At 42.8% G+C, this 26045-nt stretch overlaps 3 protein-coding genes and 1 non-coding gene across 7 annotated transcripts in view; all 4 read left to right on the top strand.

The window, feature by feature from the left end:
* Nucleotides 1-752: 752 nt before the first annotated feature.
* On the top strand, nt 753-824 carry trnah-gug (transfer RNA histidin (anticodon GUG)). The gene has a single exon. It is a non-coding gene; the product is annotated as a tRNA-His (tRNA).
* Nucleotides 825-1509: 685 nt separating this feature from the next.
* Nucleotides 1510-11255, top strand: clptm1l (CLPTM1 like). 2 transcript variants are annotated; one of them, XM_030412770.1, is made up of 18 exons: nt 1510-1713; nt 2735-2981; nt 3090-3184; nt 3506-3695; nt 4111-4286; nt 4381-4459; nt 4854-4971; nt 5123-5217; nt 5861-5945; nt 6523-6626; nt 6738-6803; nt 7282-7332; nt 7612-7694; nt 7794-7828; nt 7991-8046; nt 8902-8946; nt 9047-9162; nt 9247-11255. In XM_030412770.1, exons 2-18 carry the CDS (start codon nt 2817-2819, stop codon nt 9329-9331), a joined length of 1644 nt encoding a protein of 547 aa, XP_030268630.1. In that variant the 5' UTR covers nt 1510-1713; nt 2735-2816; the 3' UTR covers nt 9332-11255. The 2 variants fall into 2 exon arrangements, with proteins under 2 accessions (XP_030268630.1, XP_030268629.1); XM_030412769.1 differs by having other exon boundaries at nt 1510-1788.
* A 696-nt stretch (nt 11256-11951) lies between these two features.
* Nucleotides 11952-15155, top strand: rplp1 (ribosomal protein lateral stalk subunit P1). The gene is made up of 4 exons (XM_030410607.1): nt 11952-12178; nt 13565-13639; nt 14454-14565; nt 15026-15155. The coding sequence occupies exons 1-4, from the start codon at nt 12107-12109 to the stop codon at nt 15106-15108; spliced, it is 342 nt and encodes a 113-aa protein (XP_030266467.1). The 5' UTR covers nt 11952-12106; the 3' UTR covers nt 15109-15155.
* Nucleotides 15156-17588: 2433 nt separating this feature from the next.
* The window catches only part of LOC115578758 (uncharacterized), an 18230-nt gene continuing 9773 nt past the window's right edge, over nt 17589-26045 (top strand). The window contains exons 1-2 of one of the 3 annotated variants that reach the window (XM_030411897.1): nt 17589-18645; nt 19066-19267. In XM_030411897.1, the coding sequence (XP_030267757.1) occupies nt 18087-18645; nt 19066-19112 (606 nt within the window). In that variant the 5' untranslated portion in view covers nt 17589-18086 and the 3' untranslated portion in view covers nt 19113-19267. Of the gene's footprint in view, nt 18646-19065; nt 19268-26045 lie in introns of those variants that run through there. The other 2 variants (XM_030411901.1, XM_030411898.1) reach the window with 2 other exon arrangements.

Below are 26045 nucleotides of genomic sequence, written 5' to 3'. Positions count from 1 at the left end.
TTACTGCAAATTCTTGACCATTCATTACATTTTTATGTATTTCAGGCAAGTATTTTCCAGTACATTCATCAGATTTTGGAAATCACTTCAGCCGTCAGCATTCACACTGTATTTTGGCAGGAAATGCAAATGTTTTTGGCTGAGTAAAATACTTCAAGTATATGCTATCAAATATAGGCTACTCGAGTATCAAAAGTAATCTTTGATGACAGAAAATGTAATTAAGTAGTTATCAAAAACTACAAGTTAAAGTAAATTATACATGTATGTATGTACTGTATACTACTGTATGAATATTCTGCACTTTTTCTGACTATTGGAAATGTAATTGATGCAGCATGCAATCTTCAAAGTAACCTGTAGCCTAACTAAAAGTTATATTGCAATATTTGTAATGGAGTAAAAACTACAACATGTGCCTCCAAAATGTCCTGGAGTGAAAGTGTCAGGCAGCAGAAAACAGGAATAGGGCTACTCAAGTACAATTACCTCAATGTTGAGTAAATGTAGGCTGCTGAAAAGAAGGGTACAAAAAACTGAGCCTAAAAACAACTAAGAGCTAAATGTATCACTAATTCATAGGAAATACAGCAGGGTGAGGTCATATTTCTCCTGGCAAGTAGATGACTTTTGACATTAGAACAATTGTTTAACTGTGTGTTCAGATATTCAGTTGTTTGTGGTAGAACAAGTCAAATAGGGGCGTAACATGTATCCTAACTGCTGCATGACGCCTCCACGACAGATGGCCAGCCGTGATCGTATAGTGGTTAGTACTCTGCGTTGTGGCCGCAGCAACCCCGGTTCGAATCCGGGTCACGGCAGTCTTTTAAGGGGGATACATTCTCATACAACGTTACAGTCTATATGTGTTATATAACAGAGTGGATTAAGAAACATTCGGTCTGATCAGTTTTGGGTTTTTTTTTGTTTTTTTAAACAAGACAGGTACAAACAACAGGGGAGTTCAATAATGGTTAATAATTACGAATAATAATAATCAATTTGTATGTATTATGCACATTTCAGCAGTTATTTTGCAGCTTTAAAGTTCATATACTTCCGACTTACAATACAGTCTAAATTAATTGTGAAACGCATTGAAATGGGGGGGGGGCATTATAAGCGTTGTATTAATAAGCAGATTTTCACTTTTCTCCGTCATTGCCAGTCCATATATTACATCCACACGTGATTTTAATTCAACAGATGTATTTTTTTCTTTAGTTTGAAGCATTATTTCAAATTTTCTCCACAATAGTTTGGAGTGGCTGCAAGTGAAGGAATTATTCTCTGTGGTTTCAATATCTAAATTGCAAAATGAACAAAATCTTACTTCAAAATTATATTTCAATCTAGAAATAAAATCGCTGGAAGGATTTTTGTGTTTCTTTTAATCATTAATTCATTTTAAAATGAATTTCTTTAGCTTCGGGCTAAATAACTGCTTTGTTCATCCTCTGTGTCTCGCTGTCGTGAAGTCTCGCGTTATCACTCCCCCCCAAAATCTCGTAAAGGAGACCAACCAGGAAGCGAACGGCGGAAATCGAAGTCCACCTCACGCTTTCGGCTTTCAATTTCTGTCAGGACGTGTTGTTGCCTGAATGGAAAGGACAGCCGAGTAGAAAGCAGATGTCTTCAGCTGAAAACGGCGGTGGAAGGTTTTGAAGAAACGATGTCGTCGCGTCTTACCGCCCGGCGGGCTCGGTAAAAGTGAGTGTACGGATAGCCTGCCAATGATCCAGCTGAGAGTGTCCTGTCACTGACAGCCTGCCACATTAAACATCGGTACGTTCACCGTTTCACGTCCGAATGCCACTTTTATTGTATGATACGAAATAGGGGCGACAAATACATATAAAACCTTCGACTGTGGCAACACTGACGCTCTGATAGACTAGTCAAAGACAGCAGCCTTCAAGAAACATTAGAAAACAAATCGTGACGAGCAAAACCAGAGAGCAGCAGCCATATGGACAAGTTGGCAGCAAGTGTCTGTGAGGTAGAGTACAGGTAAGTTAAAGGGCTTTAGAGTGCCTCTAGCCCAGCTACAGTCACTTATATGACAGAAAACAGCTGGGTTTTTACTGTAGCCTCATGCAAATAACAAATCTGTGGTCTGACGAGTCTCAAATGTCAGTGACTGGGCTGAGTGGTCACAACAAGTCAGGTGCAGAAATCTATGCGAGTCTTGTCCATCAATGTTAGAGATGCGGTTCCCTGATTTAATTTCATCTTTTGTTTGCTGCTGAGTGGTACAGAACTGGACGAGCAGCTCTGACACATGTCTTTTTACCAGCCTGTGGTCTATTGTTGTTGATAGGCACGACAAAGACTTGTTTCATGCATGAGATTGCGTTCTAGCACATCTTATCACAAAACAGCATGGCTATGGGTATTTGGACCCGCCCTGTCCGCTGAAATCAACAGCTGAGGGAAACTTGTCTGGACATGACAGTGTTTCTCAAAGCTATGTCCGTAAGAAAATGTTTTTTGGGGAACAATTCCTGCAGCCAGGCTCCGCAATCTTCTGTTCAGGTGTCCTCACACTTTTGGCCATGTTTATCTCTGTTGACAGGTTGGTAAGAGTTGAGGAGCTAGCCCACTGACGAACACAGTCGGCAAAGATTTAAGCCTGTATTATTGTAAAAAAAAAAAAAAAAATAGGCTAGACAATAAACTGTTATCACCACTCTGCACACTAACCCTCCATTTATGATCCCCCCATCTGCAGACATATGGCCCTGCTGCTCAGCTAGCGGAAGGAGACGACGCAACGACACAACGCGAGCAGCAGCAGCAGCAGCAGCAGCATCATGTTCCTGAAAACATCATTCACCACCCTGATCGTGGGTGTCTTTGTGGTGTATGTGCTCCACACCTGCTGGGTGATGTACGGGATAGTGTACACTAAACCCTGCGACAGCCCCAAAGGTGACAACTGTATCACGCCCTTCCTGGCAGGGAACCCGAAACTACAGGTCAGTACTGTGGAGGGAGGGAGGGAGGGAGGGTTTTCTGTTCAACTGTCTCAGTAGTATGTTGTATACATGTAATAATATGTGTAACATCTGTCTGTGTGTATCCAGTTAAGTATCTACACTGCAGTGCGCCGCAACGCAGAGGGAGGACATACCCTGATCCACAGAGAGGACAAATTTGATGTCAACAGCAAGTTTGAGAGGTTTGTGGTACTCTCACTATGTAGTTGTCTCTTTTTAGATTTGACATAAGATAGAGTTATAATAAGCCTGAGACATGAAGTGTCTCTGTCCCTGGATCTGATCGGTTAAAGGTGCAATGAGTAAGAATTGGAGTCGGGGTCTAATTCGTCAGGTGGTCAATTCTTCCACATTGCACCTTTTAAGACACTTTTTAAAGGAATTTTCCAAAGAAACCAGTGTTACACATCTATAACCATTCAAAATCCATATCACACAGTAATTAAAACAAATGTACCTTCCTTTCATTCATAAACTCTCCTCCTTCCCTCTTTTCTCTCCAGAATAGTAAACGTCTCCCTCCCTAAGAAGACGCGTAACAATGGAACCTTGTTTGCGCTCATATTTGTCCATCAAGCCGGCGTCACCCCGTGGGAGGATCCTCGACAGGTCCACCTGGTGGCTCAGCTCACCACATACATGGTCCCTAAACCACCTGAGATCTCCCTGATATCCGGAGAGGATCAAATGCAGGTACAGAGTCGTGTCAAAGTTCAGGCTGAAAGTGAAACACGTGTAATAAACAAATGGGTGTTTAAGGGCGTGGGGAGGAGCTTTAGGAGAAATACTGTTAAGAAGTGATTGTGATCGATTGCTTTACTGTCATTATGTGTCCATTATATTGATCATTTGTTTTATTTCAAGTACTTTGAGAATTAGTTTTTGTATGATGTCTAGATAATATATTTAAACAGGTATTTTGAGTGATGTTCGTTATTAATATTTGTAACATCTCTCCGTCCTGTAGTGGACCACTTACATTTTTTGTAACAACAAGTTGGCGTAACTGCAGAACCTGTTAAGTCTGTGTCTTATCAATTTACTGTAGATCCAGAAGAGTTTGGTCATTTGCTTTAAGAGGAAAATCTTTGCCTATTTGATCACACAGAGTCAGAAAGTAGAAGCACAGCAGAAGAAACGGAGCAGTGGTAACCCCGCAGCAGGGGGTCCCGCAGATCACCCCTCTTCCCACTGGCGCTCCCGCCTGACACTAAACATTGTCGGCGACCACTTTGTGTTCGACAGGGAATCCCTCCCCGGTGATGTCCACAGATACCTCAGAGTGTAAGATAACGCGCACAGTCTGTGCAATTCTCAGCAAAACTTTAAATGAGGATCCAGAAGCGTCAGAGGATGTTTTTGCTTTTCTGTGTTTCAGATTCCAAAGTGGTAAGAAGATGGTCTATCTACCTCTGCTGTTTGTTGATGAGCTCAGCAACCGGGTCAAGGACCTTGTGGTAAGCCTTTTCATTGGAATAAGTGTTACATAATACGCTGTAAATGACATACCCTGTCAGATTTACAAATGCACTGTTCTGTTATTCATTGCCTTACTGAACTTGTTTAGAGGTCAAATTAAATATTTACACTATTACCCAATGATTTAGACTCCTTGTTGGTGTGTTTTCATTGACCCCAGACATGAACTGCAGTCTGACCCAGAATAAAGTTTGTCTCAGATAAATGTCACAGAGACCAAAAAGTATTTACGACAATAGTTTAAAGCCGCTTTGAGCCATTACCTAAAAAAGTATGTTGTTCTGTCGCTTCACAACCAAACTTTAAAGAGATTGAGAGCATATTATCAATACTTAAGTAGATGAATTTGGATGATCGTGTGTGTATCTGTAGGAGATCAACAGTACCTCATTGGAGCTCCCTCTGACCATCTCCTACGACTCCATCTCTCTGGGGAGGCTCCGATTCTGGATCCACATGCAAGACGCCGTTTACTCTCTGCAGCAGTTTGGTATTATAATCACGTTTTATCTCACACACACACACACACACACACACACACACACACACACACACACACACACACACAAAGTCTACAAGGCTTGCACTCTAACACCATATACATTCCTCCCTGTGCTGTCTCCCTACTGTGTGTGTTGCAGGTTTCACAGAAAAGGATGCAGATGAGATTAAAGGAATCTTTGTGGATACCAACCTGTACTTCCTGGCTCTGACCTTCTTTGTGGCTGCCTTCCATGTAAGCCTCATTTTTCTTGACATGAAACTTTCCAGCCAGCACATAAAGTCTGCATAAAAGTTCAGGCGATAAAGGTTCCTAAAGTTGCATAACCTTTAAACACGCTATAATTGGTTATTGATGCAAGTCTGATTCTTTGGTATTATAACAAGAATTAATTAATTTGTCATTCTGAAACACAGGATTGCCCTAATGAAATGAAAGTGTGCAGTTTCTTTATGCTAATCGGACATAAAATAGACATATACATGAACAAATATACACTCAGGAAATACTTCTGTAGGGCATTTTTTTTTTTATTTGCATCAGTGAGTGTAAAGAGCAATAGAAAGATGGTGATGATAATATCAGCATTTTCACATAAAAAGTTTGGGAAACGCTGTCCATTGACTTTGAGCACAAAGCATCAATGATGTAAAACACAGTCCTCAGCTCTCCACGTCCTGCCATAGTCTTTGCTCTGTCAGCTCAGAACACCTGTTGAATGCAAAAGTTTCACTATAACATAACATGTGCATAAAAAAAGCCACCAGAATAAAAAAAAAAGAAAGTAAAAGAAGCACTGAGATGCACTAATTATAAATGGTTCACAAGTGTTTAACAAAAAGTGTTTCATTTGTTTCATTTTTTAAATTTTTTTAAGCTCCTTTTTGACTTCCTGGCATTCAAGAATGACATCAGCTTCTGGAAACAGAAGAAAAGCATGGTGGGAATGTCCAGCAAAGCAGGTGGGTAACTCATGAAAAACACAGATGAAAAAGTTGGAAAAAATCTGTAGATTCAGCTGCACACTATACCTCTGTTTTGACTGCTTCAACAGAGCAAGTACAGCAGAGTGTGTGTAACTGTCAGTCCTTTCAGAAAAATGTGTAAAACAAGTGAATCCACAACAAACCAGGCATCAGCGATGAAGTGTTGTTGTGTATTCTGACTCAGTGAGTCTGGACTGCTGGGCGGCCAGATGTTGCGTTCTGCTTCCTTCTGCTCTGTAACAGAAGAAGGGATGCTCTTACATGCTTTTCTGGCTGGTAATGCTAAGATCCAACCATCTGCAGAACGCTGCTGAGCAATATTTACCCCAGAGCTGTGTGAGAAAAAGGTCTACACTGCTACAACTTAATGATTCTGAGTAGTTTTCGGCCAGCTTTAGCACAGTGAGACGACGATAACATCTGCGGGGACAGAATATGATACGATGCTTCGAAAACTGTGGATTACAGGATTAAAATCTTGACCAACTGTAGCCGAGGCAAAGCTGTCACAGTGCAACATATCATGTTTGCGTGTTTCGTTTTGTTTTTCCAGTGCTCTGGCGATGTTTCAGCACCATAGTGATTTTCCTGTATCTGTTTGACGAGCAGACCAGCCTGCTTGTCCTCATACCTGCTGCCATCGGCTCCATGATTGAAGTAAGCACACAAACATAAAGAATACAGACACACCTGAGAACTTCTTCTGTTGACATTATGTTGTTTCTCTACTTTGCAGTTCCGTTCACATTTTTTTATTTTTCATTGCAGGTGTGGAAAGTGAAGAAGGCCTTCAAGATTCAGGTGTTCTGGAGAGGAGGCAAACCAGAATTCCAGGTGTGTGTGCGTGTGTGTGTTACTGCTTGATCATTTTTCTGTCATATCTCATAAATTTTTTTACAGCTCATTATAAAACACCTCTTTCCTCTGTAGGTTGCTCGACACCGTTTTACTGCTCGTTGATAGTAAATCCATCAGCACCGTTTCCTCTAACTTCTGCGCACAGATAATTCATTTCATTTGCCCTCCCTCCCCGCTGCTGTATTAAAAGCTCTCTGCTAAATTACAGTGGGTTGAAACAGAAAAGCACCGTGCAGGTGCTGGAGTGCTACATTTTAACAGCAATGATAAAGAAAAATGTTTTTTATGCAGTAGCATCGGCAGGATTACACATCTCGACATCTGTAATAGATAAAATGATCGGCCTTGTTGGCTTGATTGGCTCTTTTGGCTGCAGGATTTTTCCCATATTTCAGGGCCACTAACCTCCAATGTGTGTGTGTGTGTGTGTTTTTTTTTTTTTTTTGTGGAACAGTTTGGGAAATTGGATGAGTCAGAGAGGAGAACAGAAGAGTACGACACACTGGTAAGACCCGACACAGTCATACGCGCATAGACAATACAATACAAAATAAAAACCATGCGTGTTGAGACAGGAAATCATCATTAAAGCATTTTTAAAGTGAATTCTTTAAAGAGTAACTTCAACCAAAACACAAGAAATCTCATTTACCTGCAGCCTTGGAGGGATCTGGCTTTGTAAGGATAGGATTGTTGTCATGCATTAACTTGAATCATTCAGGTTACTGGACAGTATATATTATGTTGTAACTGGATCTCTTATGTGTGTTGTGTTTCTCTGTAGGCCATGAAGTATCTCTCATACCTCCTTTACCCCTTATGTATCGGAGGGGCTGTGTACGCGCTAATATTCCTCCGCTATAAGAGGTAGGAGTCTGTGCATTTATATACTGTGATTGCTATTCAAGTGATGAATACTGATGTCACAAGATTTCCTTCATCTGTTTCTCTGTATTTTTTTTTTAGCTGGTACTCGTGGTTGATCAACAGTTTGGTCAACGGTAAGCATTTATTAACAATCTCTTCACACTTTGGATCAAAACAGCATTTTACAAAAAGATAAACCAGTCGTAGAATTGCAAGTTGGTTACTTGCTGGTGCCGTCGATTTCCATTATGTGATTGAAAGGAAAAGGCTTTTCACCATGTTCTCCACCATTCCAGGTGTATACGCCTTTGGCTTCCTCTTCATGCTTCCTCAACTGTTTGTCAACTATAAGGTCAGTTCATAATCGTAAACGTAAGTGTGGGTATGGTCTTACTTTTCATAGAAAATGCACAATGTGGTAACGGACATTAGCATTTAACACATATAAATTCTGTGCAACATGTCTTCGCTAAGGTGAGGATAAAAATGGATGTCTGCACTGCTGAAGGTTAAAGGTGTCAGGTTGAGTTTCCTTGTAGACAAACAAAAGTAATATTTACATTCCGTGATAACTCTTATATTATTGTCTATTCTCAGTTCTTGCTGCCTTCCTCTTTTCCTTGTCTGTGCTGACAGATTGCAACATGTCTCCTCATATGTAGATCTGTAGAACAGTGCGACACCGTGATCTTGTCATCTTCATGCTTGTGCGTTCTCATGTGTGCGCATGGGATAAACAAATCACGGACTCACTCAGAGAAAAGCAGCACCATAGTGCGAGTAGTGCGTTAAAAAGATTCCATAGAAAACCTTTAAATGTCCAGTGTATAGGATTTAATGCCATCCAGCTATGATGTTGCATATTACAACCAACTGAATACCCCTCCCTTTAAAAGCATGTATAACACACTGTGGCCCTCAGGTAACGTAAATACACAAAAGGCCTGCGCGAGAGTCTGCATTTGGTTTGTCTTTTCTAGGCTACTGTAGAAACATGGCAGCACAATATTGCAGATTCTGGATTCCAAATTTTGGATTTTTGTCAATATATCGCCTAAATTCTACATACTGCACCTTTAACTGCTCCAGATCTTCTAGGAATGCTAGCCAAAAGAATTAAATCGTTCAGAGATTGCCTCGCATTTGATTTGACTGACTGTTTCTCTCTTTCAAACATTCAACTGATCTATTATTCTTCATCCAACAGCTGAAATCTGTGGCCCACCTCCCCTGGAAAGCCTTTATGTACAAGGTGTGGACTGTCTTTTTCCAATGACCATCCTTTTTAAAGATCGGTGCATTTTTAAAAATGTATAATTGTTAATTGATTGTCATCTCTTGTTTGTTGTCAGGCGTTCAATACCTTTATTGACGATGTGTTCGCCTTCATCATCACCATGCCAACATCCCACAGACTGGCCTGTTTCAGAGACGATGTGGTGTTTCTCATTTACCTCTACCAGAGATGGTACGCACACTCTCAGGTTCTTAGGTAACCAACAAAATATACAACGGTAACCAACCCTGAAACTCTCTCTCTTCTCCTCCACAGGCTCTACCCAGTGGACAAAACAAGAGTAAATGAATATGGAGTTTCTTACGACGAAAAACCCAAAGGAAAGACTCACAAGGACTAGAGAGGAAGGACGGGTTATTGGCCTCCATGTTCTGGTATCTGCGGTGTTTTGTCTTCAGTCCAGTGGTATGAGCTGAGCTGGTTAACAATCCGGAGACACCTGGACAAAGATTTTGTTCTGTTTATGGTCAGTTAGGTGTATCGACAACCTCGCGGTGTTTGTCTTCTTCACCTCGCCCCGTAGTGCAACATGTGAAGAGGTTTACATCTGCGTATCTGTCTTTTGCCGTCTAGAAGGGTAAACTAACGCAAATACCCGGGGAAAAAATGTGTTTTTGATTGGTGCAAGTGGCTGAGAACCTGCTTCGCGATTGCAGCTGTGTCTACCACAGGTCAGACAGGTAGATATTTGTGGCAACTCCCAGCCCTCTCAGCCATAAATTCAGCTCTTCCTTTTTTTCTTTTTTTTTTTCCAAACATGATGTCAAGGCATTCCATTCCTTTTTGTTTGTTTTTTTTTGGGGGGGGGGTTGTACCTTGGTTTTTCCAGTTTTGGATGTCTGATACTGATTATGTCGTGCTCAACAGCAAGAGAAGAATCAGATATATAACACTGGGGTGGGCTCCCATTTTAAGCTGATGTTTCCTCTTGAGAACCAATGTAGATTATGTTATTGCATCATCAAAAAGGGATTATCATTTTCAACATGTCAGTGTCAAAATTCCAGTAAACTGAAAGGGTTGATTTTGAGGAGAGTATAATTCCGTCTGCTTTGAGGAACAAAAGTCTATATGTACTGATTTTCCATGTTTTTATTCAATGTAATTCAATAAGCGCAAAGCCTGATAGGACGGAGCTTTCCCCACATGTCCCCAATCGTAATCATAGCTTCGATGTTGGAAACTGGTTGTCACGGTAACTGTGATGATATATATATGTGGACAACAACTGGATGTGTTGTTAGCTCAGTTACTGTAAATGTTGCTGACGCCGAATGTGAGCGCTTTAATTATATTCAATTAATGCTGATTTTAAAGCATCAATATGTAAATACGCCAACATTTTTATCCTGAATTCTTGTGCAGACAAAGCTAACATACTCGTTGACAAATTCCAGAATGTCAGACACAGTTTTTAAAGTGAGAACATATACAGAATACATGCTTGAACACGAAAATGAAAGAAAAAAGGTAATTGTCAGCATATGAAATACAAAATTTTAACTTTGAGATGTTACTGATGTGCCCTCCACCTGTTCTCATGTGATGGCTGTAATGGAAGCAATGGAGACAATTCCAGTTTGTTGCCCTGGTGAAGGGGAAGAATTTCCGGAACATTCCTGAATCTTGAGCTGCAGTAGAAGCAGATAGACGATTATTATTTGTTGCCACGTTAGATCGGGATGAACATTTTTGAATGTAACACTGGAACCTGTTGAGGGGAACTGTCTGCTCTGTCCACTTGTTTAATGATGCTGACTTTTATTACACTGTAACACAGGAGGGTGCCACTGAACACCAATCTGTCAACTCCGCCCAGTCTAGTTTTTGTAGTTTTACCTGCTCGAGTATTTTTTACATATCAGGGCCAAGAAAATACGTCAGTGCCAAATGTGAGAATGATTCTCGGGGGCTTTGTATGTTCACTGTAAATGGTCCATCTGATGTTTTTAGACCGATGCTGACATTGTAGGGGGGGACAGTGAACTGTAAGACTTGAGAAAAGTATTACTACATCTGGACTTTGAGTCACATTTTTTGTGGGGGATTTTTTTGCCATACTTCTATTTTTTTGTTTATTTTTTAAAATAGAAAGACTACTTGGAATGAGCTGAGTCCATTTTCACATATCAGGATAAATTAGGTTTATGTGCAAAGATCCAGCGCAAGTTTTCTGTTCCTGTGTTCATGCAGCCTTGAAAGGGTTTTACTTATTGTAATGTTTGTGTTTTTAAATTGAGATGAAATAAACTTGACTGACTGAACACATCATTTGCATTGGATTTATAACATGTATATTGCTTCTGTGTGTATTTCACAATTTGGTTTTAAGTGATAAGAGCAATAGGAACTGAACAAAGCATGCATATTGATTGAATATCATTTAACCTCCACCCAGACGTTTGATACAGTGCACTCTATGTACATATTTCAGATCTTAATATTGTGTAATACAAACAAGTATTCAGCTTGAAACTTATCAGTGTAAATTAATTTAAAGTAAGAATATAAAGATTGAATAATGTATTTACTTGAATGTGAATTAAAAAAAAATTCACTGGTCAAAATTAGATGGGGATATTGGGGTACAGGTGCATATATGCACGTTGATGAATATACAATATAAGTCAGATGTAATGTGTCGAATTATTTTTGAGGACCAAAAATATTCACAAAACGCAAAATAAGAAGTATAAGGAAAAAAGTGAAACACTAAGATATCACAATATCCCTAACTCAGTTTGAGCAGTGTATTTTAATTGGCTTTGGAATTTGACAACCATTTTTATTTTTTATTTATTCTTAAAGCAAATACATTAAAATAGGAAAGAAAAATTGGCGAAATAAGGGAAAAAAAGAAAGTTTGAAAAACAAGCCGACTTCAATGTAGACTACGTCTGTCGTCACTTCATCTGCGTCTTGACGTCTGAGTCACGCAGGCCTGACGCACCCTATATACGCCAAGCTCCCGCCCTCTCTCTTTCCTTTTCCGCTCTACGACGTTTACGAGCCTAAGGTGTTTGGTTCTTCATCCGAAGCTAAGGCCCTCAATCCGGCGACTAGCACCGTCAAATTTAGGCATCCAACGTGAGAAACATAAAATCCAACATCTACAATGGCCTCCGTGTCCGAGCTCGCCTGCATTTACTCTGCTCTGATCCTCCACGACGATGAAGTCGCCGTCACCGTAAGTGTACCGGCATATTCATGACAGCCCAGCTGATACCGCTTTACTGCAGCCCTGGTAGTGTTGTGAAAGCCTCAAATATTAAAGCCGAGAGAGAAGGGACTCTACTAACTGACGGGGATAGCGATATGTCTGTCAAAATTCGTTTAAAGACTTGTGTGTACAAACTGTCACATCCTTCGGCTAAAAATGGCGGCATGCTTTTAGCTAGCTAACGTTAGCTAACGGCAGGCCACGTTTCTGAAGCAGGACGGCTCATGGATGGGTTGCGACATTCATGAGTTATATTTACAACCAGTGAGTGTAGTTGTTGTCTCCCGCAACATGTCGTAAACTCTAGTAAACGCTGGAGTCGTAGTAAAGTCATTCCCCTAGTGGCAGGTGCTAACTAACGCTAAACTAGTGAATCTCCACAGCAGCGCACCATGCTTTACTCTGTGAAAGTCTTCCAACCTTCACAAATGGGGTTGTCATCAACTATGAGTTAACTTTCTAGTGTGTGGCTGCTTTGTTTCATTCATCATTCTGTAATTGGTTTGTCAGTGTTATGACAGGTTTGACACACGTGGATGCTGCACAGCATCAGTGTGATGTGCAATCTGGGCACAGATCAGATCCTAGCAGGGTAGCGTTAAACCATCTGCATAATCTGTAGTGGGGTTGCAATGATTATATGTAAATAGTCGCCATCAGTGTAGTCTGAGTTCAAAGTGATGTCATGAACTTTTTTCACTTAACACAAGTCAACTTCATTGTTAATATGGAACAGCAGTTTAAGGCATACATTTGAGAAAGTGGGAACTAGGCGATTTTTAATGACTTAAAGTTGGGGTAGATTATCATGGCCAATATTCAGCATTTATCCAATTATCGGTATCTTTGATTTTTCTGTCAGATTGTTGATAATATAAACTAATTGAAAAAGGTGATACTTTGGCTCTGATGCCATATCCCCTCACAACAATATCTGATTGGTAACATGCAACAAGTCAAAGACTATGGAGACCAAATGAATGAGATTGGATTGGAGTAAATTGGATTTAGGATTATTCAATCGCTGGTTGTTTGACATTTCGACAATTGCATTCTTCCAGTAACTGAATATCGGGTCCAAACAACATTGTTATTCAGGCGACTTGATTTCTGATATCTGTATCGGCCCTGAAAAAGCCATATGGTCAACACTTACCCGATTATCAGAAAAGTCAGTGTACTTTCTGTTGTCATTCAACCTTTTTCAACATGCAAAGCTACTATGTCACATAAAAAGTCTAAAATGGAAAAGTAAAACAAGCAAGTGACAAGAATTTGTTCCAATGTTTTTCTTTTGATTACTGACACATTTGCAGCGGTTTCTGTAATGTTAACTGCTTTCTGTTTCTGTAGGAGGACAAGCTGAATGCTCTGATCAAGGCTGCAGGAGTCACTGTGGAGCCCTTCTGGCCAAGTCTGTTTGCCAAGGTAAGAGAACACACATGTTGTCAAGGCATCATACATAAACTGCTGTTGAACCCTGATGTGTAGATTGTCATGAATAACATTTGACGAGGTGGTGCACATGCAGTGTTGTCAGTGGGATGGGTTAGTGTCTGTAACATTAAAATCTTGAGTGCCTGTGAGGAATTCATAAGATTACCTTGGAGTCTGTGGCTTCCTTTTTAGAGTTAGAATTCTGTCTGGATCTTGGCTGAGAGAATTGGTTAATATTTAGGCTCAGCTGGGGAAAAATAAATCCAGTTATCTGCAACATGAAAGGTAAAATTATTTCTTGTATTCAATTTGAAGAATATTGCATCTGGCATAGTGAGCAATTAAATGGTAAATGGTCTGCATTTTTATAGCGCTTTTTCCAGTCTAACGACAGCTCAAAGCACTGTACAACACATGCTACATTCACCCATTCACACACGCATTCATACTCTGATGACAGAGGCTGCTATGCAAGGCGCCAACTGCTCACCAGGGGGTTTGGGGTTCAGTATCTTGCTCAAGGACACTTCGACATGCAACTAGGGGGAGCCAAGATTCGAACTGGTGACCTTCCGATCACTAGATGACCCTCTCTACCCACTGAGCCACAGCCGCCCAATTAAGAGATGGGATTTAATGTTTGTGTGGTTGACGATGACCTGACAGTCGAAATGAAACTGGCAGAAGCATTAATGGAGCATACTGAGTCAACAATGTTGTAATTCCATAGGTGTGTGTCACTCAGCAGAACCAGCCCTGGACACGTGAATTAACTGACTGACCTGTGAATGTTGTCATTTCTTAGGCTCTTACCAGCGTTGACATCGGCAGCCTGATCTGCAACGTTGGAGCCGGAGGTGCAGCTCCCGCTGGAGCCGCCGCCACTGGAACTGCCGCTGCTGCTGGTGACGCCCCAGGTAACTAATCAGATGGGCTTCATAATCAAATACTCCAGAAGCTTGCACACTAAAATATGATGAACTGAGTGATGATCTGGATTGTATTAGTCTCATGCTTCAGGCTCTAAAAGACAGGACTCAACTGAGCCAGCCTCCTGTAGTTCACTTTGAATGTAGATTTAAGGGAGAAGATGTGGCTGACTTGAGAGTGGGCTCCTGGCCAGTTTTCTGAGGTGTGGCCGACTAACTGAAGTGGTGTCCGTAATGTCCACACCAAATCTCTCAATTTGGAGGGAAAACGTTTTTAAGTTCTCACCATAAAGAAGTCACTCTTAACCCTTATCCTTTAAGGCAGTCATGAAAAGTCAGTGTTTTGTCCTGGTGTTTGAAGTCTCCTACAATGAGACACCAACGGTTAGTTTGTGTACCCTTCGTCTTTGTCCTTGTTAACATAACCCTCTCTCATTTGTCTCTACAGCCAAGGAGGAGGAGAAGAAAGAGGAGAAGAAGGAAGAGTCTGAGGAGTCCGATGATGACATGGGCTTCGGTCTCTTTGATTAAAATGGCTGTTTTTTTTGTAAGAAAACACAATAAAACAACAAAAATGACTCCTGCCTTGTCTGTCTTTTTGTTTTTCATTATATTCTCTGGTACTAACACAAACAGAACACACTACACTAGATGATAGAACGGTCTCCAATGCCAGACTTAAGTCGTCTTAATAGTGATGCAGTCCCTGATCTTTTGTGGATGTGCTGTGTGCCATTTTTGTGGGATTAAATGAAGCAGCAAAGACGATAACAGTTGGCGTTTTTGGTCAGGCTTTCTTTTTGTGAGCCTGTATGATCGATATGTATCTGTTAATGGAAAAGGTTTCAAACCCAGTTAAGTGTAGTCTGCTCACTTTGGATGTTAATGATGGTGCTACTGCTGGACTATCATTTACTGGCTATTTTGGCCATGTGAAACACTTTTTTTTTTTTTCCCCCTCATTTCTATATACAGCACACAGACTTATCAACAGTATCAGTTTATTCTTGCACTATTTCAGGACTTTGATCTGTAATACATGCACTGCTGAACCCCCATACAATTAAATTCTTTATATTTTCTTTATTACACTACATTTGTGTTTTGCATGTCATGTAAGCTACTGGTTGCCCAGATATCCCTCAACATCATTTATCAACTCTAAAGCGCAATAATAGTGTGGAAAATGTATAATGGTGTGGAATGCTGTCACTAGTAATGGTCTGTCAGATGTAAATAAGCCACAATATGACTGAGAATTATGGATCTCATTACAGATTAGTCAACAAATAATGCTTTTCTCAGAACAAACGTAAATGTACATTAGGTTTTTTTTTTTTTTTTTGCATGCACATAACTTCCTCCTCCTCTGATCTATATAATCCCTTCTAGTGTAAGTGTAAATGAGCATGATGCTGCCTCCACCACTGAAGAAGATGAGGAGCATTGGGTTTTTGGTGTTAAGAACTGTTGATGGCCTCGATTTGGAAAAAAAATTACATCCAGGTTTGCAGTAGCAATGTTAATGTTGTTTTTTGTAATATTTGCGAAAATTGTTATGATCAGTAGAATAAGAAACAGGTAAACTGTGTAAAAATCCACTGTCTGTGGCTCCACCCAGTGGCCCTAGTTTGATTTGCAAGAATCCACAGCTCCGGATCAACACGACCAATCAGAGCCAAGGGGGCGTGTCTGACAAGTGTCAATCATTCTCGTGCCTACCCTGCTGGCAGCTCCCCTGCCTTACGCAGTGCATATTTGGCAGTGCCCCTCCCTGTTGCAGGCGCTGTGTCTGCTCTTACCTGGTCAGATATGTTCAAGCTCAAGCCCAAACTGTAAACAATGGCTGAGAACAGACAACAACAACAACAAAGCCGAAAAATGCCCCACCAATGCCCACGTAAAAGAGAAGCAATGTAAAAAGAAAGAATTGGACCAAGCCAGAAAGAAAACTAGGTGGAGTCATTTCAGAGGTGGAGGGAGCTGGGGGATTTGTAAAGACTCAAGAGTGATGCAGAGTTTGCCGCTTTTCTGCTGGACAAATAAGGACCCCTGCTTGATATATTTCACTCTATGTTTTGACCATAAGGCTATGGTGTCGGTGGTTACAGCAATACTCGCAATGCTGCATATCGCCTTAACGATGTTGCGGTCGAGCTATGTGGCTTGTGGCTAAATCTAGATTGTTAGCTTGTATGCTAATGTGGCATACAGAGCCATCAGTGGTACATTATTATTTTTTACATTTAACATGATTTCCATTTCGCACAGCTCATGTTCAGAGTGTGGTGAAAATTGTCTGTGTGTTTTATGGTGAGAAAAGGTTGGTTTATTGTAAAAATGTAGTTATCGAGCAGTATGCAGTGTCTAACTCCGACCAGCAGAGGGCGCGTTCGCTACACTGTGTGTGTTCAGGAACAAGGGAAGTCTCGCGTGAATACGTTCAGAGAATGAGAACAAACACTTGAGTGTGAAGTTACTGTGTGTGTGTGTGTGTGTGTGTGGCGAACTGTGACGATAAAATACATATTTTTGCTCTCTGCAGGTAAGAAGGGAGAGTTAGAATTGTGTAATGGATGGGTGAATATGTTATGTCGTAGTTTATGATCTCGGTTGGGTTTTATGTGGAATTGTTTATGAACGTTACTTGGTCAGTACTGAAAAAGGCTAGCTAGTAGTTAGCACTGGTTGCCTAGCTACCTCGAGCGAGCGTAAGGCGGGAGAGTAGAACTATGAGCCGGTCTAAAGAGCGCGGACTGCTAGTGTCTAGTTCATAAATAAATGAATAGGTTAAAATAGATACATGATTGATTTGATTAATTTGACAATGTTTAGACATGATTGGCTGACTGTGTATTTGATAAACAAGTTGATACTGAATGTACATGATGAAACTGGTCTGGAATAGCGATACAACAGACATGATTTATTGTTTGGATGTTGGTGCAGATGTTCATGATTTTTCTGTGTTAGAATATCAAATAAGTTCAGAGAATGAGAACACACACTTGAGTGTGAAGTTACTGTGTGTGTGTGTGGCGAACTGTGACGATAAAATACATATTTTTACCCTTTGCAGAACAAAATAAAAGACTTTCAAATTAAATGTGTAGTGGAGGACAGCTTCACTCTGCACCACGCTACATATTTTGGTAGCAGAGGATGGTTGATTCAGCCCACAGCCCAGTTGCATAGAAGCATAGACGGACAGAGCAGAGGAGGACCATGTAGGAAGAAAGGGACTGACACTGGAGGAGAAGGAGCTCATTTCCCTGTGTGAGCATCTAAAGTGTAACGCACCTGTTGGGGGGTTTGCCAGCAAAACAAGATGCACCCTCATCAGGTTGGTGGAGACGACGTTAGATGAAATCGAGGAGGGTGAAGAGTCTGAGTCGTATTAGCAGTATCTGCAGCATGTATTGTCCTACCTGGCCTCTCTGAAGCCGGCACCGGAGGAAACTGAGGCTGAGATTGTAGTTCAGGAAACAAGTGAGTTAGGGAAGTTGAAAATGCACTACCAGAAGTTACAGCAGCAGATGGAAGCGGAAATCGGAGCGTTGGAGGAAAAGATCAAGCGGAAGACACAAGCAGCAGGAGGAGACACTGCGCTTGCCATCATGACTGCAAAGGAAGAGGACACAAGGACTGCCACCACAGCACCAACCAGATTGCCCGAGGTGACGCTGAGGCGGGAGTTCCGGATAATTGGACAGATTGGGGAAGCTGGTCAAAAGGACAAATTGTCCTACACAAGCCTCATCAACCAGATCGAGTCTGGACAGTGGAAAGGACATGGAGAAGCGAAGATCATTGAAGCAGTCACACGTGCTGTGAGCCCAGGTCTACATCTGCGGGAGATGTTGGAAATAAAGCAAGAGCTGACGCTGCACACCCTCAAGACCATACTCAAGGGTCACTACAAAGTGGACTCCCCCTCCGACGTACTGCATCGCCTGATGAACATGACACAAGATCCAAAAGAGTCAGCACAGAATTTCTTATTCAGAGCAATAGAACTGAAAGAGAAGTTAATGAGAAAATCTAGTGATGAGGATGCAGGTGAGGAAGGTGAGCAGTTTAGTCCAGAGCTAATTCAGAGAAAATTCCTTTCGCTCCATAGAAACTAGTCTTTAGTGATGCGGTTAAGTTCCAGCTCAAGCCGTATCTCAGTAACCATACTGTCATAGATGAGGTGTTAATTGAGCGAATCTGTCAGTGCGTTTACATGCACAGCTTAGTCAGATTACAGCCATAGTTCGACTATTGGCCGGAGCATGTCATACCCCGGTACGCTGGGTCACCGAAAAGGGGTGGATAAGGGGAAGGATTCTAGGGGCCCATCATTGACAGGGGCCCAGAAAGGCCCCTAATAAAATTATAATACTGACAAAAATAATATGACACTAATTTGTTAGTTTATAATCATAAATATGCATCACTTAATGCACTGATAATAACACTAAGTTTATTTTGGAAACATTTCTCAAGGCCCCCCCTTACGTAAAATGGTTCGGTCCTCCCATCGAATCAACTGAACTGCTGCGCGGTGCGGTGTATTCGGTCAGTAAGGAGACCGAGAGAAGGCAAAATGCCCCAGAAGTCGGGTAGCCAAAAAAGGAAAGACAAAAAGATTAGGCAGGAGAGAGAAGCAAAGGGGCGTCAGTATGTCACCCAGTTTTTCCAAAAACAAGGTGGGTTTGGTTCATGTGGTGGAAAGTTCTGGAACACATCAGTCTGTTGTTTATCTTAACCTTGCGGTTTTTAAGCTAGCTCACTTTTCTCCCCATATTAGCTCATATTTTGGAAGAAAACTCTGGATTTTTAGATTTCACTGTTCACGTTTAGCAAGCTGCCCATATTTAATCAGTTGACCACCCCTCCTGTCAAAAATGATGCATGTTTGAACAGACACGTCAAGTGCAGCAGCAGCAGCCGCAGCTGTCTGTGAGCCTCGTGAGCCCCCTACCCCTGAACCAGCCCCAGTACCCCCACCTACCCCTGAACCAGCCCCAGTAGGCCTACCCACAACTGAGGAAGGAGGTGAGCAGCTCTGTGTTGAATTAATGTATTATTATGAAAAAAAAGATAAATTGAAATTAATGAATAAAGATCATTCTGAAATAAAAAAAACATAGTCTGTATTTATTTCAGAATGATTTAAATGGTTTAAAAAGCATATAGCCTATAACTTTATTTTGTTTTGTTGAAATTTAGCTATCACTGAAACTGAACTATAAACTCACTGAAATACTATGTTTGATCAGTAGTTTGGGACTCTCACCCCTTGCTTTGCAGTAGGAAAAGAGGAGAATTTTTTTTGGTGCTTGCAGACTAAGTGACTGCTCTCAATCCAAGCAGAGAAACGTTAACAATATTAAATCGCAACAACCATAAAGCCTCATTTATGTATTTTTTTCCACCCCAACTCTAATTCCACCACATACAATTTGGAGATAAATTATTATTGTTATCATTTTTAATAGATTTTTTTAAACAAAATACTTAATAAAAACAACAGCAAAAACATAATGTAAGACAGCATACAGTTTTTACATTGAGTGCAGTGGCTCTAAGTGTGTGTGGGGGGTGATGTGCACGTTTGAAAGAGAAATTGTGTGGTATTGCTATAATAGTATTTTTGGAGATAAATTAGACCTAAATGCAGGGCTTCAAGAGGGAGACAGTGAGCAGTGGGGTACTGGTTGTAAAAATCACATTTTCTTTTGTTATTTTTGATCAAATCACTGACAGTAAAACAGAATGGTGGGAGGAAACCTGAATCTGGTGATCGTGATGCTATTTCAAATGGTATTACAGGAAATTCTATATAATTCATGTATGTCATGCATTTGTATTTTTCAGGTAATTTAAGTTAAGATAATTTTTTATTTTAACCATTAAAGTTGCAGACTTGCAGACAATGAATCTAAATTCCATTATTCTGAGTGTTCAGTGCTTCCCCTACCAAGTAACTGTCATGTTGTTCTTTTCACACATATAGGAAATTATAGTCAAAAATATCATTAAAATGCACAGTTTTATGTAAACAGCATAATTAATGTTTGCCTGCTATACAGGGGCCCGGTAATATTTCTTTTCATGGGGCCCAAAATCCCTGGCAGCACCCCTGCTGGTACGATAGGTGGCGCTGTACCCGTTTCAACAAGTGGTAACAGGGCCACCTCCGGCTGACCTCTTTACGTCACCAGCTGCCTCGGCATTCAAGAAAGATGGCGTACGAAGAGCGAGACGAAGCTACATCTTTGTACACTTCGTATATGGTGTACATGATAATTACACAAACTAGGGGCACAATGGCGCTCTTTCTTGCGGTGATTTCGGAGGAAAGACGCCGTCGCCGTCCGTCTACTTCTGGCTCACAGCCCCGGGGAAAAATCTCGAGCCTGCGCAGAACGCAAAATCCGATCCGATCCGCTGGAACGTATACATGCAGGAGTAATGCGACTATCAATCGAATAATCTGGGTGCTTTAATTCGACTATGAGAAATCCGATTCCGGTCCGATTTTATTTATATTTTTCTTGAGTGTCATGTAAACGCACTGAGAGAGGCTGCAAACTTAGAACAGGAGAGACAGCAAAAACTGAGAAAGACAGTCATAAACAAGCCCCCAAAAGTCAGTGAAGTGCAGGTGGAGGTGTATCCACCTGACGCCTCAGCGGCAGCAGTTGACACTGTTACTCACCGTGAAGCAGGGGGGAAGAGTAAGAAAAGTCAGGGACCCAAGACAGAGACGGACCCAATCGAAGCGCTCAAGGCTGAGGTTCTAGAAATTAAAAAGTTGATGTTACAGACAGTGGAGGCCACACAAGCTAGACCCACAGAGAAAACGTTCACACCCAGCCGTAGTCGGCCCAGGGGTTGCAGGGCGTGTCAAGAAGCTCAGATAGGCGACTCCTGCAGACATTACTTTAAGTGTGGGCAAGAGGGGCATCTCTCCAGAGGATGTCGACAGACCAGAGAGCAGCAGGGAAACGAGACCGGGCTGCCGAGCCGGGACCCTCGGTAGCCCGTGAATCATCCAGTCTCAACATGCAGCAACCTGTCCCCCCTCCAGCACCGCCTCAAATCTCATCAGTCAACTACCTCCCACCACGACGCAAGGAAAGACTCGGAAAGTTGATTGCAAAGAGACACACTGTCCATTGCACACTGGACACAGTTCCAGTAGTAGCATTATGGGACTCAGGCGCTCAGGCGACCATCATTAATGAAGAGTGGAGAAAGCTGCACTTACCACACAGCATGGTGCAGCCTCTCAGTGAACTGTTAGGCTCAGACATTTTATTGGGAGTGGCAGCCAACCAGACTGAGATCTCCTTCATGGGCTGGGTGGAGGTAGAGTTTAGACTAGGGAAAGAATCTGCTTTGACAAAGCCACTTCTAGTACCTATTTTAGTGTCAAGTGACCCAAATGTAGCAGCAGAACCCATAATTGGCTACAATGTGATAGAAGAAATAACAGGAGAGGGTAGTCAGACAACAAAGACAGAGACCATCCATACTGTGTGTCAAGCCTTCCAGATAACAGTCAAGACAGCACAAGCAGTGCTTCAGCTTATCCATGTCCCTGTTAGTGAGGAAGGTGTAGGAATTGTACACACAGGAAAAAGAACACTCACTCTAGGCGCTGAACAGGTCACCACAGTGTATGTTAACGTCAACACTGGGGCTCAGTATCATGGCCAAGACCTGCTTCTAGTTCCAAGTGAAGAGCCGACATTGCCAGAGGGGGTAGTGATAGAGGAGGGTCTAGTCAGTGTCCCCAGTAAAAGGTCAGGTTATGTACCAGTCCCCATCGCCAACACAAACAAACACAGTGTAACCCTGGCCCAGCGCACTGTTTTTGGTCACCTTCAAACAGTGAAGACTGCTTATGCGGCCAGCGTTGAGCAGATGAACAGAGGAGAGGGAGTCAAGCCACCAACTCACACAGCACCAGCCCCAGGCGGTGACAATTCAAAAAAACATAAACCCGCCTGGTGGGACCCTCCAGTCGACCTCAGTCACCTAAACGAGGAGCAAAGGAGGATCACAAAACAGCTGCTGAGAGAGGAGTTTCACGCATTCGCGTACGATGATGATGACATCGGCTCAATCCCCTCACTGAAACTCCACATCACGCTGCACGACAACACCCCAGTAAGAAAAACGTCATGGCAGTCCCAAAGCCACTACACCAGGAGGTGAAAGAGTATATCCAGGACTCATTGAATCGGGGCTGGATTACTCCTTCATGCTCTCCGTACGCCTCACCGGTCATGTGCGTACGAAAGAAGGATGGGACTTTAAGACTGTGTTGTGACTACAGGGAGTTGAACAAAAAGTCAGTCCCTGATTGCCACCCTATACCCAGAATACAAGACATGCTTGACTCTCTCACTGGCAGCTCCTGGTTCTCTGTACTGGTCCAGGGGAAGGCCTATCACCAGGGGTTCCTGGACAAGGAAAGCCAGCCCCTGACCGCTTTCATAACCCCCTGGGGCCTGTACCAGTGGGTCGGAATCCTGTTCGGGTTGAGTGCAGCGCCCGCGGAGTTCCAGAGGAACATGGAGAACTGTTTGCGTGGCTTGAGAGATGTCATGTGTCAACCATATCTGGACGAAAATCTGGTCCATAGCCCAAGCTTTAAGGACCACATTGAGCACTTGAGAACTGTGTTACAGAGATATCAGGAGCACGGGGTTAAACTCAGCCCCCCCAGGTGTGAGGTGTTGAAGAGGAAGGTGAGATTTCTGGGACGGTTGGTGTCTGGACAAGGCTACACTGTGGACCCATCTGAGGTGGCCCCAGTCCAAGCCTTAAAGGAGAAAGCGCCAACAACAGTGGGAGAGCTGAGAAGAGTAATGGGATTCCTCTCATACTACCGAACATACATCCCAAACTTCTCCAGGATAGCCCAGCCTCTCTACCAGTTGCTCTCAACAACACCTGATCAAATGAACAGAGAGAAGGTCCGGGCCACAACCAGGAAGAAAGGTAACCTCCCACCTAACACTCCTATACTGTGGACAGAGAACCACCAAAATACATTGAACTCTCTCATAGACAAGCTGATAGAGCCTCCTCTTCTGGGATACCCAGAGATGACCCAACCATTCGTCCTCCACACAGACGCATCCCAGGAGGGATTGGGAGCAGTACTTTATCAGAGACAGAACGGCAAGATGATAGTGATAGGCTATGGTTCCAGGACTCTAACGCCACCGGAAAAGAACTATCATATGCACTCTGGAAAATTAGAGCTTTTAGCACTAAAATGGGCAATATGTGAACGTTTTCAGGATTATCTTTATCATGCCCCACACTTTGTGGTATATACAGATAACAATCCCTTAACCTATATCCTCCCAACAGCTAAGCTTAACGCTACAGGTCATAGGTGGGTGGGTGAGCTATCCGAGTTTGACTTTTCCATTAAGTAAAGGCCGGGAAAAAGCAACGCAGATGCGGATGGCCTATCGCGCATGCCATTAGACATAAATGCGTTCATGACACAGTGTACAGAGGAGGTGGGGCAGGAAGTGTTCGGGGCAGCAGTGCAGGGAGTCAGTGTGCAGGGAGACACCCCCCAGGTCTGGGTAGCAACAGTCCCCATAGAAACACTAGACTTAGTGAGAGATGCGAGTGCATATCCTCGAACCCTGACACCAGAACAGATACAAGACGGCCAGGAAAGAGATCCTGTCATAGGCCAAGTTCTGCATTATAAGAGGGACAATCAGCACCCGTCCAGGAGAGCGCTTAAAGCAGAAACGGCGGATGTCAGAGTATTAATGAGACAGTGGGCAAAGTTGTATGTCAATGAGGATGGAATTCTCTTTAGGAAAGCAGGAGATAAACAACAGCTTATCCTCCCAAAAGAGCATTTTCTCGGGGACATCTCGGGGTCGAGAGGACTTTGAACCTGATCCAAGATCGATTCTATTGGGCCCATATGTACTCTGACATAGAACACTTTGTTACCCAAGAGTGTGAGTTTCTCAAGGCAAAGTGACCTCACAAAGCAACCAGGGTACCCATGACAACCATTGTCACAACACGCCCAGGGGAGCTAGTATGCATTGACTTTTTACACTTAGAGACATGCAAACAGGGGTTTGAGCACATTCTTATTGTGATCGATCATTTCACTGGTTTCGCCCAAGCCTACGCCACGAAAAACAAGTCTGCCAAAACTGTTGTTGACAAACTATTCAATGACTTTGCGCTCCGCGTCAGATTTCCAGAGAGAATTCACCACAACATGGGGAGAGAGTTTGACAACCAGCTGATGGACCAACTACAGAGGAGCTGTAACTATCTTATCAATGCTCTGCACCCTCACAAGTGAACAGAAGGCTGACTGGAAGAGCTCATTGACAAAACTGGTGCACGCATACAACTGCACCTGCAGTGGGGTCACAGGGTTCTCTCCCTACTATTTGCTCTACGAAAGGTCACCTCGTTTGCCAGTAGACCTGCTTTTCAACTTACAGCCCAGAGAGGCAAAGGAGTCTTACATTGAATATGTACAGAACTGGCAAAATCGAATGCGACAAGCCTATGAGATCGCATCCAAAACAGCGGCCCGAGAAGCTCTACGAGGCAAGAAAGGCTACGACAAAAGAGCACATGGAGCCGACCTGCAACCTGGTGGACGGGTGCTCGTGCGTAACCTGTCAGAGAGGGGCGGCCCTGGTAAACTGCGGTCCTACTGGGAAACTAAAGTGCATGTGGTGGTTAAGAGAAGGAGCAATGACAGCCCGGTGTATGAAGTAGCACCAGAGGGAGGAGGTAAGAGTCGCGTGTTGCACAGGAACCTCCTACTCCCATGTGACAGTCTGCCCTTGTGGAAACCGGAACCTGCCCCTGCGAAACAAGAGAGGAAAATACGGACACGGATAAGAACAAGACAACACCAAATCAGCGAACCAGGGGAGAACTCAGACAGCGAAAGCAGTGATGACGTGGAGCTGGTGTGCTGTTTCCCAGACGACCAAAAACTAAGTCAGAGAGCTGCAGACTTGAATCCAGAGGCAGAGCCATTTGCACTAGCTCTGACGATGCAAGACGGAGCACCAGATCTGGAAGATGCAACGGTTGCTCAAGAGGAGGCAGGGACTGACAACAGGGGCATCACAGCTGATGGAGACGGTGAAAACGTTGAGAGCCTGGGGAAAGTCTACAAGAGTCATCAGAGAAAGATGATCCTGATCCTGACCCTCCTCCAGTGACCAGCTACCCGCAGCGACACAGGCACCGTCCCCCAGTGCTGACCCACAACGCCTTGGGTGAGCCAACGTGGGTGGAAGCGGGTGCCGAGAGCCTGCATGTTGTGAGTATGTCCCCAGCCTGCAACCCACCGGTCATGTGGCGACCGTGGGCATCACTAGACATTGAGGTAACGGGTTGAACTCACATTACACAAACATTACTCTAGCTCAGAGAAAATGGACTCTGAAAAG

This window comes from Sparus aurata, chromosome 3 (assembly GCF_900880675.1).
Source record: "Sparus aurata chromosome 3, fSpaAur1.1, whole genome shotgun sequence".
Classification (NCBI taxonomy): Eukaryota; Metazoa; Chordata; class Actinopteri; order Spariformes; family Sparidae; genus Sparus; species Sparus aurata.
This window is presented reverse-complemented; position numbering and strand designations above follow the sequence as displayed.